The sequence below is a fragment of the Scyliorhinus torazame genome, chromosome 8 (genome assembly GCF_047496885.1).
Source record: "Scyliorhinus torazame isolate Kashiwa2021f chromosome 8, sScyTor2.1, whole genome shotgun sequence".
Lineage (NCBI taxonomy): Eukaryota > Metazoa > Chordata > Chondrichthyes > Carcharhiniformes > Scyliorhinidae > Scyliorhinus > Scyliorhinus torazame.
The window spans coordinates 142764816-142782633 of NC_092714.1; the positions used below are offsets into that span (position 1 = coordinate 142764816).

At 45.2% G+C, this 17818-nt stretch overlaps 1 protein-coding gene across 9 annotated transcripts in view; it reads right to left on the reverse strand.

Annotated features, from left to right (window-relative positions):
• Positions 1-13257: 13257 nt before the first annotated feature.
• LOC140428160 (leucine-rich repeat-containing protein 63) overlaps positions 13258-17818 on the reverse strand; it is a 101779-nt gene continuing 97218 nt past the window's right edge. For all 9 annotated transcript variants that reach the window (XM_072514294.1, XM_072514296.1, XM_072514295.1 and 6 more), the window contains one exon: positions 13258-13620. In XM_072514294.1, the coding sequence (XP_072370395.1) occupies positions 13464-13620 (157 nt within the window). In that variant the 3' untranslated portion in view covers positions 13258-13463. The remainder of the gene's footprint in view (positions 13621-17818) is intronic.

A 17818-nucleotide genomic window follows, 5' to 3' on the forward strand; every position in this document is an offset into this window, starting at 1 on the left:
AATTGGAAAAAAATAATTGGGTACTCTCAATTTATATTATAAAAAAGATGGCAAGGTTGGTGGACAAGATTTTGCGGGTGGATAGGAGGTACTCGGTAAGGGTGGAGTGGTATTGGACCCGGTGGGGGTGAATTAGGGTATTTGAGGAGTTCTACAGGATGCTTTATGAATCGGAGCCCCCATCCAGTGGGTAGAGAATGCGGTATTTTTTGGATGGGCTGGAATTCCCCAGGGTGGAGCAGGGCCTGGTAGAGGGGCTGGGAGCATCTATTGGACTGGTGGAGGTGACGGAGGTCAAGGGGGCAATGCAGGCAGGGAAGGCCCTGGGCCCAGATGACTTTCCAGTAGAATTTTATAAAAAGGTTTCAGGAGACCTGCTGGTAAGGGCATTTAATGAGGTGAGGGAGAAGGGGGAATTCCACCCCCCAACGTTATTTTTGGCCTCAATATCTCTGATCCTGAAGAAAGAAAAGGACCCAGAGCAGTGTGGGTCCTACCGCCCAATATCACAATTGAATGTAGATGCTAAGTTGCTGGCTAGGATTTTGGCTTCGCGGATTGAGGACTGTGTGCTGGGGGTGACCAGGTGGGGTTTGTAAAATGGAGACATATGTCAGCTAACATCAGGCGTCGTAGTATCCTCAATAACGACACGAGAGTGTGGAAAGGTAAATGAAGGCTTTAATAAGCAGAGAACTAGCCAGCTACACAGACGTGTGCTTACTGAGTGCCGCCTACAGGGCGTCACCTTATATACGGCTCCCTGGTGGGCGGAGCCAGAGGCAGAGTCCCCCAGGGTTCCAAACCCGGTCTTAAAGGGGCATCACCTACATGGTCTTAAGGGTACAGTAACCATTCATCACACATTGTAATGATGCCCTCGGAGGGACAGAATGTGGAGGCAGCAGTCGCGATGGATGCGGAGAAGTCTTCTGATCAGATAGAGTGGGAGGATTTGTGGGAGGTATTGGGGCGGTTTGGGTTTGGGCAGAGGTTTGTGGATTGGGTTTGATTGTTGTACCAGGTGCCGGTGATGAGTGTAAGAATGAATTGGGTGAGTTTGAGGTATTTTAGGCTGTATCGTGGGACGAGGCAGGGATGCACACTCTCCCCGTTGCTCTTCGCCTTACTGATCGAGCCACTAGCCTTGGCGCTTAGAGCATCAAGGGGTTGGAAAGGGATAGTGCGGAGGAGGGTGGAGCATAGGGTTTTGCGATATGCGGACGGCCTATTGCTGCATGTATCGGACCCACTGGAAAGCATAGGGGATATTATGGACATTTTGTTGGAATTCGGCCGTTTTTCTGGGTATAAATTAAACATGGGGAATCATAGAATCATAGAATTTACAGTGCAGAAGAAGGCCATTCGGCCCATCGTATCTGCACCGGCCCTTGGAAACATCACCCGACAGCTCCACCCTATCCCCGTAACCCAGTGTCGCCACCCAACATTTTTTGGAAACTAAGGGCAATTCACCTAACCTGCACATCTTTGGATTGTGGGAGGAAAACAGAGCACCCGGAGGAAACCCACGCAGACACGGGGAGAACATGCAGACTCCGCACAGCCAGTGACCCAAGCCGTGAATCGAACCTGGGACGCTGGAGCTGTGAAGCAATTGTGCTAACCACTGTGCTACCGTGCTGCCCACGGAGGTTCAGGTATCTGGGCATCCAGGTGGCGTGGCGGTGGAAGCAACTACACAAATTGACTCTTGCCTGGCTAATGGAGCAAATGAAGGCGGATTTTAAGAGGTGGGACGTGCTTCCGCTGTCACTGGTGGGGCGGGTGCAGTCCATGAAGGTGACTGTGCTCCCGAGGTTTTTGTTTGTATTCCAGAACCTCCCAATTATTATCTCAAACGCCTTCTTTATGAAGGTTAACACATTGCTATCAGGATTTGTGTGGGCAGGGAAAGCCCCATGAGTAAAGAAGGTGCCGTTGGAGCGGGGGCAAGGGGGGAGTGGGCTTGCCTTGCCAAATTTAATGAATTATTACTGGGTGGCAAATATAGCCATGGTAAAGAAGTGAGTTGTGGGGGAGAGGTCGGTATGGGAGTGGATGGAGGCAGCCTTGCATAAGGGCACTAGCTTGGGGCAATATTGATGGTGCCTCTGCCATTCCTGCCAGCCAGGTACTCCACAAGTCCTGAGGTGGTGTGGCCCTGAGGTTGTGGGGACAACGGCGGCAGCACCTGAGGCAGGATACGGCCTTGGTTTGGGCTCCGATCTGTGGGAATCACAGGTTTGTTCTGGGGGGGCTGGACGCAGGGTTTCAGGGGTGGCAGCGGGCAGGGATTGAGAGTTTTGGGAATCTATTCATGGGGTGCAGTTTCTCGAGCTTGGATGGACTGGTAGAGGAGTATGAGTTGCCAGCGAGAAAGGGTTCCGGTACTTACAGATGAGAAACTATGGCGGGATGTTAAGTAATGGGTTAAGAGACATTGCAATTAGTTGTCTCATTTATGTTAAGTATCCATTAATTGACACTGATATGTAAAGGGGCTTCAGGTGGCCTCTGGCAGGTGGTGTGTTGTTAAGAGTTTTGTGCAGAGGTTGTGGAAGTGAAATAAATGGTGTTTGGTGAAAAGGAACAAGAACTTTAGACTCTTCATATCACAGCAACTAAAACGGCTAACAATTGGTAGCAGAGGATGGTTGCTGTGCAAATGTGAAAGGTTGAAAGATACAGCTTTTCCAGATCAAATCAAGGAGTGAGTGAGAAAAGAAAAAAAAGGGATTTATGGCTGAACCGAGGATAAAGATGGCTGGATATGACTATCCTCCCTTATTTTCTGAAAGGGAATCGTACGACCAATGGAAAAGTGCAGTAGTTATGTGGACTAAGGTAACTGCTTTGGGAAAGAGAAAACAAGGTATGGCATTGGCTCTTTCTCTACCATATGGCAGTAAAATCCGAAACAAAGTGCTTTCTGAGCTGGAATTGGAAGAGATAGACTCAGAAGAAGGTCTGGAGACTTTATTACATTATATGGATAAGATTTATAAGAAAGATGACTTGTTAAGTGCGTATGAGCATGGTCGGATTTTGATAAGTCCGGAAAATGGAGGATATCTCCATGGAAGACTATATAATGGAATTTGGTAGACAATATAAAAGGCTGCAGAAACACAATCTGGAATTTCCACAGTCTGTGTTGGCCTTTAAATTACTTGACTGTGTTAGAGTGAGCAACATGGATAGGCTCCTGGTTTTGAAAGAAGTTTAGTTTACTTATTCGAACAGATGACAAAAGCTTTACAAAGGTTTCTGGGGAAACATTCGATTCCGATGGCTCTGATGACCCAAATAGGTCAGCCTGCAATAAGGCAGAATATGGAAGATACACTAGTAACAGGATGGCGAAATCGTATGGCTACGAACAGGGCTCAAGACTATAGAAGGAGACCAAGACAAGGAAATTATGAAGACAGAAACCCAGTTAGAACCTACAATAGGAAGATGAACCCCAGAAATGCATGGGGCATGATAAATCGATGTTTTCGATGTGACTCTCAATACCATTATGCTTTCAACTGTCCAACTAGTTATGATCGAGTGTTTGAAGCGACACATGACACGGAAGAGTCAGAAGAGGAAAAAGATAGTGACCAGAAAGAAGGCATTGTCTTATTGACAAGCAGTTTTAGGCCGGTAATGAGGGTGTTGGTTGCAGAATCCTTCAACTGTGCAGTATTGGACAGTGACTGCACATCTACTGTGTGTGGAATTGACTGGTTAAAATGTTACCTGGACTCTTTGAATGCTGAAAATCGTAACAAGGTTAAGGAATTTGAAAGTTCCACAAGTTTCAGGTTTGGGGATGATAATACTCTGAAGTCGCTGAAAAGAGTGGTGATCCCTTGCAATATTGCCAGAGTGAATCATTTCATTAGCACGGATGTTGTATCAAGTGAGATACCTTTGCTTCTGAGCAGACAGTCGATGAAGAAAGCACACATGAAACTGGATATGGAACAGGATAAGGCAACAGTTTTTGGAAAGACGGTGGACTTACAATTTACACAGTCGGGACACTATTGTATTCCATTACTGACAAATAATTTTTCAAGTAGAGTGGTTAAGGATGTGTTAATGGCAGTTGAAAATGGGACTTTAGCTGATAAAAAGCTTGTGGTATTAAAATTGCATAGGCAATTTGCACATCCGTCTCCTCGGAGGCTGAAAAATTTATTAAAGGATGCAGGGGTAAGGGATGACGACTATACTAGACTGATAGAACAGGTTAGTGACCGCTGTGAAGTTTGTCGGAAGTACAGAAGGACACCAGCACGGCCGATAGTAACCCTACCTTTGGCCAGGGATTTTAACAACATTGTGGCCATGGACCTTAAGATCTGGGATAAAGCAAATAATATATTTATTTTGCATTTTGTAGATTTAGCAACCAGATTTAGTCAATCAACGATTGTACGAAGTAAAGAAAAGAGAGTAATTCTGGATCAAATCGTGGAAAAATGGATAGGGACAGGAATGGGTCCACCGGCAAAATTCCTTACGGACAATGGGGGAGAATTTGCTAATGATGAGTTTAGGGATATGTGTGAAAACATGAATATCAGAGTTATGAATATGGCTGCAGAAAGCCCATTTAGTAATGGTGTCTGTGAAAGAAATCATGCTGTCATCGATGACATGCTTCGGAAAATGTTGGCAGATCGACCAAATTGCAGGTTAAATTCAGCTTTAGCATGGGCAGTACATGCAAAGAATTCATTGCAGATGGTTGGTGGCTATAGTCCTTATCAATTAGTGTTTGGTAGAAATCCTAAAATTCCGTCCATTTTGGATGACCAGCCTCCAGCTTGGGAGGGGACTACAATTAGCTCTGGTTTTGCTGAACATTTAAATGCATTACATAGCAGTAGAAAAGCTTTTTTGGAAGCAGAAGTCTCTGAAAGAATTCGCAGAGTTTTAAGACATAACGTACGGCCATCAGATGCCGTTTTTCAGCAAGGAGGCATGGTATACAATTCTAATGAATGGAAAGGCCCAGGGAAGATCATAGGCATAGATGGCAAAATAATTCTTTTGAAACATGGTAATCAAACTGTTCGGGTACATTCATCAAGGATAATGGGTACAGAGTACAAATTTTCAAATTTAGACAGAGCAGAGACATGACGAGGAACCAGAGTCATCTGGTACGCATGTGTTACAGAACTATGAGGACCAATTAACTGATATAGACTGGGTTTCTGTGGAGGAACACAACACTTCTGATGAATTGGAACAGGCCATTTTTCCGAAAGGGCAACTGCCAAAAATTGGTACAAAAGTGACATACTTGCCTGAAGGGTCTAGTCAATGGAAGGATGCAACTGTTATTAGTAGAGCAGGGAAGGCCACTGGAAAGTATAAACATTGGTTGAATGTACAGCATTCAGGGGAAGGAGTCAAGACAATGGATTGGGAAAACGAAGTTCAAAAATGGAGGGCACAGAAACGCAGCGCCAGTTCAGATAGTACATCGGATAGTGAACAGGTCCGCAGGAAAAGGTCGCGAACTACTGAAAGGACATCCCACAGCTGAAGGGAAAGATCAGCAGTAGCAGTACAGAACGAGATACCAGGCGGGAGAGGGGACGTAGTTTGACAAGATCTCGGAACATGAGTCAGACTACGAATACTAATAGGAGTAGAAGCCCACATGCACGTGAGATTTTGGTGGCTTCAAATAAATTGGATGAAAAAGTTATTAAAGAAGCTAAACAGCAAGAATTGCATAGTTGGAGTGAATTTGGGGTATACACGGAAGTACCGGATAGGGGACAAAGAGCTCTATCCCACAGATGGATTTGCACAGAAAAGGTTCTTCCGGATGGAACTTATAAGGCAAAGACCAGGCTTGTGGCAAGGGGATTTGAAGAAAACTTAGAAGATCAGGATTTAAGGGTAGATTCACCTACAGCAGGAAAGGTTATTTTAAAGATCTTCTTGGCTCTATTAGCCACAAAGGCATGGCAATGCAAATCTATAGATATAAAAGCTGCCTTTTTGCAGGGGCATCAGCTCCAGAGAGACATTTTTCTCCGTCCTCCTAAAGAAGCAGCTAACACAGAAGGGGTCCTCTGGAAGTTGAACAAATGTGTATATGGATTAAATGATGCATCTAGAGTCTGGTATTTTTCGGTAAGGTCAGTTTTGTTAAAGTTAGGCTGTTGCCAGTTGAAAGCAGATCCGGCAATGTTTTACTGGCACTATAAAGGAAACCTTTCTGGCATTTTTATGATGCATGTCGATGATTTTTTGTGGGGTGGGACTAGTGATTTTGAAGCTATTGTAATCTCTGGTTTGAGGAAAGAATTCAGGGTTGGAAGTCAGGCTTCCGGTGCATTTAAATATATTGGACTGGAAATTAGACAGACTAAGTTAGGGGCAACTTTACGTCAGCAATCTTATTTGGAAAGCATCACACCAATAGCAATTAGTCGTGGCCGAGTTTCACAAAAAGACGCAATGGTTTCAAAGATAGAAAAAGAGCAACTGCAAAGTTTAATTGGGCAACTGAACTGGTTAGGTAGACGGACTAGACTGGACGTGAGTTTTGATGTCTTAGAGTTGAGTCCAAAAATGAATGATCCCAAAGTGGAAGACATAATAAGAGCAAATAAAGCGTTGGCCAAACTAAAAATGCAGGAGTGTGTTTTGAAGTTCCCGGTTTTAGGTGACCTTAAGCACTTGAAACTCATAGTTTATAGTGATGCGTCCTACGCAAATTTATGTGATGGGGTTTCAAGCGCAGGAGTTTTTATAATTTTCCTTTTGGGGAACAATGGTAAATGTTGCCTGCTTGTGTGGGAAACAAAGAAAATAAGGAGAGTGGTAAAAAGCACTTTGGCTGCTGAGACATTAAGCCTTGTACAGGCAGTAGATACGGCCTTTTATATAAGTATGATATTGACAGAAATTTTGGGATTAGGGGATTTGGGTAATATACCTATTGACTGTCACATTGACAATAAATTTCTGTGGGAAAATGTGCACTCTACAAAAAGTGTCAATGAAAAGAGGTTACGGATAGACATTGCAAGTTTGAAGCAGATGTTGGACAGAGGGGAAATAACAAAAATTAAATGGGTCGACAGGAGCTATCAACTGTCAGACTGTTTCACTAAAAGAGGGGCGAGTTCACAGAAACTTTTGGATATTGTTAATGAAGGGCGCTTGTTTCTGTGACTTTTTTTATTCTTTCTCGTCCAAACAAAAAAAAAGGTGGGGGGGAAATCATGTGAGTGTTTTTGAGTTTCTTGAAATTTTGTTTTCACCTAATTATTTTTTTTCTCCAAGGGGAGACTGTTAAGTAATGGGTTAAGAGACATTGCAATTAGTTGTCTCATTTATGTTAAGTATCCATTAATTGACACTGATATGTAAAGGGGCTTCAGGTGGCCTCTGGCAGGTGGTGTGTTGTTAAGAGTTTTGTGCAAAGGCTGTGGAAGTGAAATAAATGGTGTTTGGTGAAAAGGAACAAGAACTTTAGACTCTTCATATCACAGCAACAAAACGGCTAACACGGGATTCTCCCCCAACCGGCGGGCGGGCCGTACCGGCGCCAAAGAGTGGCATGAATCACTCCGGGTCAGGCCGCCCGGAAGTTGCGGAATCCTCCGCACTTCCGGGTGCTAGGCTGGCACTGGAGTGGTTGGCGTGTTCTGGCGCATGTGCAGAACCGCTGGCTTGATCCCTGCGCATGCGCAGGGGGTTTCTTCTCCGCACTGGCCATGGCAGAGCTTTACAGAGGCCGGTGCGAAGGGAAAGAGTACCCTCACGGCACAGGCCCATCCACAGATCGGTGGGCCCCGATCGCAGGCCAGGTCACCATGGGGGCCCCCTCCGGAGCCGGATCCTCCCACGCACCCCCCCCCGAGGACTCCGCAGGCCGCCCTCAGAGCCAGGTCCCGCCGGTATAGACCTTGTGTATTTCACACCGGCGGGACCGGCCGAAAACGGGCAGCTGCTCGGCCCATCGGGGCCCAGAGAATTGCCAGGGGACCCACTGCCAACGGCCCCCGACTGGCGCAACGTGATCCCCGCCCCCGCCAAAAAACAGGCGCCGGAGAATTCGGCAGCCGGTGTCGGAGCGGCGGGGCGGGATTCACTCCACCCCCCCCCCCCCCGGCGATTCCCCGAACTGGCGGGGGGGGGGGTCGGAGAATCCCGCCCTACATGAGGAAACAGGTGCTGTCCTTTCCTGATCTGCTACCCCTGGGGTTGCAGGATAAGGTGCTGCTGAAAACAGAGATTGGTGAGGGCAGGGTGTCAGAGATTTATGAAGATTAATGGATTGGGTGGGCACCTCGATAGGCGTAGTTAAGCGGAAGTGGGAGCTGGGGCGGGTGCTGGAGGCTGGATTATGGGAGGAGGCTCTGAGGAGAGTGAATGCATCCTCTTCATGCACCATGCTGAGTCTCATTCAATTTAAAGTAGTCCACAGGGCTCACATGACGGTGGCTAGAATGAGTAGGTTCTTTGAGGGGGTGGAGGACAGGTTTGGACGGTGTGCGGGAGGGCCCGCTAATCATGTCCACATGTTTTGGGCCTGTCTGAAGCTTGAGGGACTTCGGCGGGGGTTTGCTGACGTGATGTTGGAGGTACTGAGGGTGAAGATGGTCCCGAGTCCAGAATTGGCAGTGTTTGGAATATTGGAAGACCCATCTGGAGTATTGGAACACAGTGAGAACCATCTGAAGTTCACAATTTAAATCACAATTTTGGATGGTTCATTTTCTTTTGGTTTTGAAATCTTTTTATTGGCATTTTCAAAATTTACAAGCAGTTATGTAAATTGTTGGCCATGTTTATTCACTGTATAATACAGAAAGGTTTGTCTTTTCCTTCTCTTAATTTCCCCTATTTAAATTCTGCCACCCTTTGGCTCGGCGTGTGTTCCCCCCCAGCCCGCCCCTCCCTGCCCCTCTCCCCCCACTCCCCCTTGTGTCACCTCTGGTCGGTTTTGGTGGGGGTTCCCCCCTTTCTCTCCCCTTCCCCCCTTTCTTTTCTTCCCTCAACTTTGGCTGTCTTTCCCCTGTGACCTAGAGGGTGGGGTTGCTCCCTCCCTCCCACGTTATCCCTTATGTGTCCCTCCAGCCTTTTCTCCTCCTCCTCCCCCCCCCCCCCCCACCCCCCCCCCCCCCCCCCCACCCCCCCACCCCCGGCCGGGTTGCGCGTTCCTGTGGTTCCCCCGTCTTTATTTTTCTTTTTTCGATTTTGGATGGTTCATAGTGTAGGGCAATTTCCCAAAGGAAATTTGAGCTTCCCAGACAATTGCAATGAGATTCTTACCTGCGAACAACCAGAGGTCCCCAGCGCATCTTTTGGGTACCCACCCCCCAGATACACTGCCTTGGAACCAGAAGTTACTGCCCATATAATAATACATGTTGGGAAGTTCTGATGTACTGCCATCATCAGAATGCGATTACCTAGCAAGAATAGGCACAAATGTCATTAACTGCCTTCAGTTGACTGATTGATAGCACCTGAAAGAGTATCATCTCCAATCGTAGGCTTTCAAGTGCGACTCTGAGCAAAAGTTTTAATCAAGGGCACAATACAATTTCAAAGATAATGCTAATCTTGTGGTGAAATATGTTTTTTTTTAATGTCTTATGTTAGAAAATTTCATTTTAGCTAATGGATAGTTGAGTTTGTGACAAAGAAAGGTGGCTAAAAAAGTGTTTCTGAAATTACTTTATTGGTTTCGTTTATGATGTTTATTAGGTGCATTTTCCTTACTACATCTTGTCTCAGAGTCCTGTTACTGTTTTACTATTATGAAATGTAAACCATTTAATCAACATTCACTGATGGACCATTTTTGGTATGCCATAGATGGACCATTATTATTCCCAACTCTCCCTGTTATTTCTGAAAAGTGTGAACAGTGGGGAGTCAAAACCAATTCTTGCAACTCCACTAGTCTGCCCTACAGCCAGAGTTACCCTGTCCCCAACTACTTATTTTCTACTGCTAAACCTATTTTCAATCCTTGTCTTTTTTTTGTATCAAGGACAAAACAATGGAGGAGTGTTTGAAATAGGGTTGAGACTTTGCTACAGGCCTCCCAACAGCCAACGGGAGATAGAAGAGCAGATAGGTAGACAGATTTTGGAAACGAGTAAAAACAACAGGGTTGTTGTGATGGGAGACTTCAACTTCCCCAATATTGACTGGGACTCACTTCGTGCTCGGGGCTTAGACGGGGCAGAATTTGTAAGGAGCATCCAGGAGGGCTTCTTAAAACAATATGTAGATAGTCCAACTAGGGAAGGGGCTGTACTGGACCTGGTATTGGGGAATGAGCCCGTCCAGGTGGTAGAAGTTTCAGTAGGGGAGCATTTCGGGAACAGTGACCACAATTCAGAAAGTTTTAAAGTGCTGGTGGACAAGGATAAGAGTGGTCCTAGGGTGAATGTGCTAAATTGGGAGAAGGCTAATTATAAAAATATTAGGCGGGAACTGAAGAACCTAGATTGGGGCGGATGCTTGAGGGTAAATCAACATCTGACATGTGGGAGGCTTTCAAATGTCAGTTGAAAGGAATTCAGGGCCACCATGTTCCTGTGCGGAAGAAGGATAAATACGGCAAATTTTGGTAACCTTGGATAACGAGAGATATTGTAGGCCTCGTCAAAAAGAAAAAGGAGGCATTTGTCAGGGCTAGAAGGCTGGGAACAGACGAAGCCTGTGTGGAATATAAGGAAAGTAGGAAGGAACTTAAGCAAGGAGTCAGGAGGGCTAGAAGGGGTCACGAAAAGTCATTGGCAAATAGGGTTAAGGAAAATCCCAAGGCTTTCTACACGTACATAAAAAGCAAGAGGGTAGCCAGGGAAAGGGTTTGCCCACTGAAGGATAGGCAAGGGAATCTATGTGTGGAACCAGAGGAAATGGGCGAGGTACTAAATGAATACTTTGCATCAGTATTCACCAAAGAGAAGGAATTGGTGGATGTTGAGTCTGCAGAAGGGTGTGTAGATAGCCTGGGTCACATCGAGATCCAAAAAGACGAGGTGTTGGGCGTCTTGAAAAATATTACGGTAGCTAAGTCCCCAGGGCCTGATGGGATCTACCCCAGAATACTAAAGGAGGCTGGAGAGGAAATTGCTGAGGCCTTGACAGAAATCTTTGGATCCTCATTGTCTTCAGGTGATGTCCCGGAGGACTGGAGAATAGCCAATGTTGTTCCTTTGTTTAAGAAGGGTAGCAAGGATAATCCAGGGAATTACAGGCCGGTGAGCCTTACGTCAGTGGTAGGGAAATTACTGGAGAGAATTCTTCGAGACAGGATCTACTCCCATTTGGAAGCGAATGGACGTATTAATGAGAGGCAGCATGGTTTTGTGAAGGGGAGGTCGTGTCTCACTAACTTGATAGAGTTTTTCGAAGAGGTCACAAAGGTGATTGATGCAGGTAGGGCAGTGGATGTTGGCTATATGGACTTCAGTAAGGCCTTTGACAATGTCCCTCATGGTAGACTAGTACAAAAGGTGAAGTCACACGAGATCAGGGGTGAGCTGGCAAGATGGATACAGAACTGGCTAGGTCATAGAAGGCAGAGAGTAGCAATGGAAGGGTGCTTTTCTAATTGGAGGGCTGTGACTAGTGGTGTCCGCAGGGATCAGTTCTGGGACCTTTGCTGTTCCTAGTATATATAAATGATTTGGAGGAAAATGTAACTCATCTGATTCCTAAGTTTGCAGACAACACAAAGGTTGGTGGAACTGTGGATAGCGATGAGGACTGTCAGAGGATACAGCAGGATTTAGAGCATTTGGAGACTTGGGCGGAGAGATGGCAGATGGAGTTTAATCCGGACAAATGTGAGGTAATGCATTTTGGAAGGTCTCATGCAGGTAGGGAATATACAGTCAATGGTAGAACCCTCAAGAGTATTGAAAGTCAGAGAGATCTAGGTGTACAGGTAGGTCATTGAAAGGGGCAACGCAGGTGGAGAAGGTAGTCAAGAAGGCATACGGCATGCTTGCCTTCATTGGCCGGGGCATTGAGTGTAAGAATTAGCAAGTCATGTTGCAGCTGTATAGAACCTTAGTTAGGCCACACTTGGAGTAGTGTTCAATTCTGGTCGCCACACTACCAGAAGGATGTGGAGGCTTTAGAGAGAGTGCAGAAGAGATTTACCAGGATGTTGCCTGGTATGGAGAGCATTAGCTATGAGGAGCGGTTGAATAAACTCGTTTGTTCTCACTGGAACGATGGAGGTTGAGGAGCGACCTGATAGAGGTCTACAAAATCATGAGGGGCATAGACAGAGTGGATAGTCAGAGGCTTTTTCCCAGGGTAGAGTGGTCAATTACTAGGGGGCATAGGTTTAAGGTGCGAGGGGCAAGGCATAGAGGAGGTGTACGAGGCAAGATTATTACACAGATGATAGTGGGTGCCTGGAACTCACTGCCGGAGGTGGTGGAAGCAGGGACGATAGTGACATTTAAGGGGCATCTTGACAAATACATGAATAGGATGGGAATAGAGGGATACGGACCCAGGAAGTGTAGAAGATTTTAGTTTAGACAGGCAGCATGGTCGGCACAGGCTTGGAGGGCTGAAGGGCCTGTTCCTATGCTGTACTTTTCTTTGTTCATTGTTCTTTGCTCTTTGAGATGAAGTTTTGTTAGGGGACGGCACGGTGGCAGAAAGGTGAGCACTGCTGCCTCACAGCTCCAGGGATCCGCTTCAATTCTGGCCTCGGGTGACTGTGTGTGGAGTTTACACTTTATCCCGTGTCTGCGTGGGTTTCCTCCGGGTGCTCCGGTTTCCTCCCACAGTCCAAAGATGTGCAGGTTAGGTGGATTGGCCATGATAAATTGCCCCTTAGTGTCTAAAAAGGTTAGGTGGGGTTACTGTGTTACAGGGATAGAGTGGAGGCGTGGGCTTAAGTGCTCTTTCCAAGGACGGTGCAGACTCGATGGACCGAATGGCCTCCTTCTGCACTATAAATTCTATGAATCTAAGAAGTACTTCCCAATGTTACGTTGATACAAGCAACAGTGCAATTATTTTGATGGTTACCAGTTTGAAGGGAGTAATTGTCAAGTATTTTGTATCAATAGTCAAAATTATGTATTTTTACACTCAAAAACACTAAATTCTCCTTTAAAAACCTCTTCAAGTGGCTATGCCACGTATTTTCATGAGTTGACAGCAATTCAAAACAGATCAATACTTTTAAAAAGTGTATTGCCGAATTTAAATAATTATACATATTACAATCAATTTAGTGACAAATGTGCAAAGGAAATTCTTTAATGACTGAATGAAGAACAAGCAGAAACAACGTTTTAAAATGTCGAAATTATAAGTGCTTACCAGGAGTATCTATTAATTGATGCAGCATATTAATTGAAACATGCTGGACAAGAATACTTGGTCCTCATTAACTTCCTTTTGCAATAAGACAAATCTTAGTGAAAATAGATTGTTCAGTGAGCCTCAGACAAGAACCATTTGTAACAAGATGGTGAACAGGCATGAAAAAGGAGCGGGAGGCTTTCGGTATTAAAGATGGTCTTCCATTGCTTGATCACTTTAAGTCCGGCACCATACAGAGGTCCTTTGCAGCAGTCACATATAGTCGCACTATCACACAAAATAGAAAAATAAAACAATTACAATAAAACAAAATGAAAATTGATACTGAGCTCTGTGTTTTGCTGATAAGTAATGGGGCATTATTCCTCAATTTTCTCTCTTCCTCTCAATAAATCCTATGTTTCAAAAGCACTCTCTGAGGAGACAGAGCTCCTTTATTCACTAGTTACCTGTATATGCATAATTCTTCAGCTGTGCTGGGAATATTGCAATTCATGCCATGCTTTATGTTAAGTGTATTCTTTTCATCAACCCTTCTCTGCTTATTCCTTTCCACATTTTTGTCAGTAAGCTCGTTGATTGAGAAACAAAGATGGACAGCATACTGAAACTGTTTGAAACACAAATGTGACTCGTTCTCCGTGACCACACACATCAATTTCTCACCTTTTATAAACTATTGAACAAATATAGTTTTAATCAGAGAAAACAGGGATTACTAAAGAGACTGGATTACAATATCCAGTTCAATGAGAACAAAGTATTATTGAATGATGCTTCTATTTAATAATAATATATTTGATGAGCTTGGCGCTCATCAAGTTAAGGGATGTCTTTACGACAGACTGGAAATTTTCCCATGCTTTACAACCAGAGTCAATCACAAGTAGGAATACTGCATCTGAAAAATAATGAAAAGATGGCTAAAATCTTCAAAAAGCTGTGTCAGGGGATCATGTGAACCAGGCGTGGGAATAGCAGCATTTCCGTGAGCTCTGGCGCCATTCATCCTTTAATCATCTCATTTATTCTGTTTAACATGCAGCATATACTACCTAATCCGGAACTGAATACTCCATAGTCTGTCCCTAAAAGATTTCTGGCGAAGTGGTGTTTAAAAAATATGCTGAGGAATCTATAAAAACGTTGATAAAAGGAGCAGTCAGATGCAACTGGGGTAGGACTGTTTCCTTGATACGGCGACCTAATCCTTGAGCAGACTCTTGATCCGGCACTCTCGAAGACATTGCAGATGATGATTCTGAACATTAAAGTCATTGAAGATGAACTTGGCTCGTTGGCACAGAATATTAGCACTCACGAGACTGATTAATGGGTGCACTGTGTAGGTGGTATGATAGTGGGGCTGCATGATAGATATCCGTCTTTTCTTCTTCTTATTGCTACTTAATTTTTAAAAAAAAATTTTAAACACTAAATTTAGAGTATCCAATTAATTTTTTCCAATTAAAGGGTAATTTAGCGTGGCCAATCCACCTACCCTGCATATCTTTTGGGTTGTGGGGGCAAAACCCACGCAAACACGGGGAGAATGTGCAAACTCCACAAGGACAGTGACCCAGAGCCGGGATCGAACCTGGGACCTTGGTGCCATGAGGCAACCGTGCTAACCACTTGCGCCACCGTGCTGCCTTATCCCTACTTAATGATGGTAATCTATGCTTTACGGTCTACTAACTTTATCGTGATAAATAGTGCCACTGCCAGGACGTGAATGATTTAAGTCCTCATGGTTGGGGTCAAAATGCAGGGGGAGCGGGGGATGCAGTGCATTTGGCACCCATTCTCATTCTGACTTATCCTTTCTCCTCTTCTGAGGCGTATGTAGGAGTAGGGGCAATACAGGGGCACAATGGATAGCACTCCTGCCTCACACGCCAGGAAGTGCGGGGAATCCTTCTCATGTCTGCAGGTTTCCTCCGGGTGTTCCCACAGTCCAAACATTTGCAGGTTAGGTGGATTGACCATGATAAATTTCCCCTTAGTGTCCAAAGATTACGTAGGGTTAGGGGGAGTGGGATAGGTAGGGTTCTCTTTTGGAGGGTTGGTGCAGACTCGATGGGCTTCTTCCTGCAGTGTAGGGATTCCATGATTCTATGTCTCCTGGAAGGAATGCTTATAGGACCTCACATGCATTGAGGAATGTCCCCTTAGAATTAGTGTAATCACAAACATTTTGTATTTTTTTCGTTTTGGGGTTAAAGAACTGTGAACTGTATCCTGCAATGGTACAGGCAGGTCTGGTATCAGAGGAAAAGACATTGAGCTGGATTCTTCTGCCCCGCCTGCCGTAAGAACACCACAGGCGAGACACGGCAATGGAGAAGTCTATTGACTTTGGGCGGGATTCTCCGGTCGCCGGGCGGATGTGGCTGAAAAATCCCACCCATTGTACCTGTCGTTGTTTTTTGTTAATGTATAGTCAGAGACACCAAAGTTTAAAGATTAAGCTGAACCAATTGTGTTGCCATTCTCCTGTCTTTTTCTGTACTCATGTATGCAGAAGCATTTATATTGTTCTATACCAGTTTTGAGGGTTTATTGCATTATTTGGAAAAGTGGAAAAACTCTAATAAAAATACATATATTTAAAAAAGCTGTGACTTTCCTAAAACAACTCTCAAACATGGGGGATGCTGATGTTATGTTCCCTATCCAGGGGAAAATATGGTGGAATGGGTCTCATATGGCACACAGGACAAGACAGGGTAGATGCAGGGAAGATGTTACCAAAGATGGGCATGTCCAGAACCAGGGGCACAATTTGAGGATTCAGGGTAAACCATTTCGGACAGAGGTAAGGAGATATTTCTTCACACAAAGAGTGGTGAGCCTGTGGAATTCATTACCACAGGAAGTAGTTGATACTAAAACTTTGAATATATTCAAGAGGCAGCTAGATGTAGCACTTGGAGAGAATGGGATTAAAGGCTATGGGGAGAAAGCAGGTTTAGGCTATTGAGTTGGATGATCAGCCATGATCATGATGAATGGCGGAGCAGGTTCGAAGGGCCAAAAGGCCTCCTCCTGCTCCTATCTTCTATGTATCTATGTACCTTGCTAGGAGAAAACCAAGCCAGTCTTCCAGCACCCATTACATGGAGGTCATATAAATAGTTATGACCTGTGGTGAAACCCATGGACGGCAGTCTCGGGTGACAGTTGGAGCTGTATTAGCGAGTCAGCCACTGGACCAGCACAGGCAATTGAGAGCTACTCAGGCAACAGACAGACTTTGCTGTACGGTCAGAGAAATAAAGGTTTGGGGATATCAGGCAAAAGGGGAGCATTTCTCTTGTGCAGGTTTCCACAAAGCCTCCGGACGTCTGTGGTAGATTGAGGGTCTAAATTTTATACATGTAAAGCCGCTTAAATACAATGTTGGGACAATCGGAAGTCATGGTAAGAAAAAAGGTTTGCATTCATATAGCACCATTCATGACCTCAGGATCCCCAAAGCGGTTTACAGCCAATGAGGTATTTTTAAAATGTAGTGTGACAGCTAGGGCCACACTTTATTTTTATAGTTTCATAATTCTTCTGAGGTTATCTTCATATTGAGATGCCTTTGCAATCTCCTGTTAGTCTCAGCAGCATCCTTCTCTTATAGTGGGTTTGCAAATTGGATGTCCTACTTTTGGGCCTGCTGGCTCCTTCACCCACGCACATTCCTTAATTGAATGGGGTTCCCAGAGGCGACTTCTTAATTGTCTGCCTCTGGAAATATTGTGACTGATATTCTGCCACAACCATTTCCGTGTTCTGTGGCTGGGATTTTAAAAAAAAAATTTTAATTCAACATTTTCAATTTTTTAACATTTTTATACAAAGAAAACAAATCCTAACGCTCCCCTCCCACCCCAACCCCTTGGCAGCAAACAGGTTTCCAAAATACAAAATGAACAACCCCCACCTCTGGTGGGACCCCTCCTCCGCCCCACTCAGTGCAAATGTCACCTTTTCCATGGCAGGTCCCCTAACCATGCCGAAGCACTGAGGGGAGAGAAGCTGACGTCCACCCCAACAGGACCCGCCTGCGAGCGATCAATGAGGAGAAGGCCAAAAACATCTGCCGCGTTCCCGTCTGCAACCGTGGCAGGTCCAACACCCCGAATATAGCCGCTCGGGGACCCAGATCCACATGCAGAACCTTGGACATGGTGCTGAAAACTGACCCCAATACCTCCCCAATTTCAGGCAAGATCGGAACAAATGGACGTGGTTGGCTGGGCCCCTCCCACACTGCTCACAGTTTTCCTCCACTCCCTCAAACAGCCGACTCATCCTCGCCCTATTTATGTGCACTCTATACACCACTTTTAGTTGATCAGCCCCAGCCTTGCACATGAGGTCAAGGCATTGACCCTTCACAGCACTTTGCACCATAATCCTTCCTCCAGCACCATCATCAACTCTTCCTCCCACTTAGCCTTAATCCCCTCCA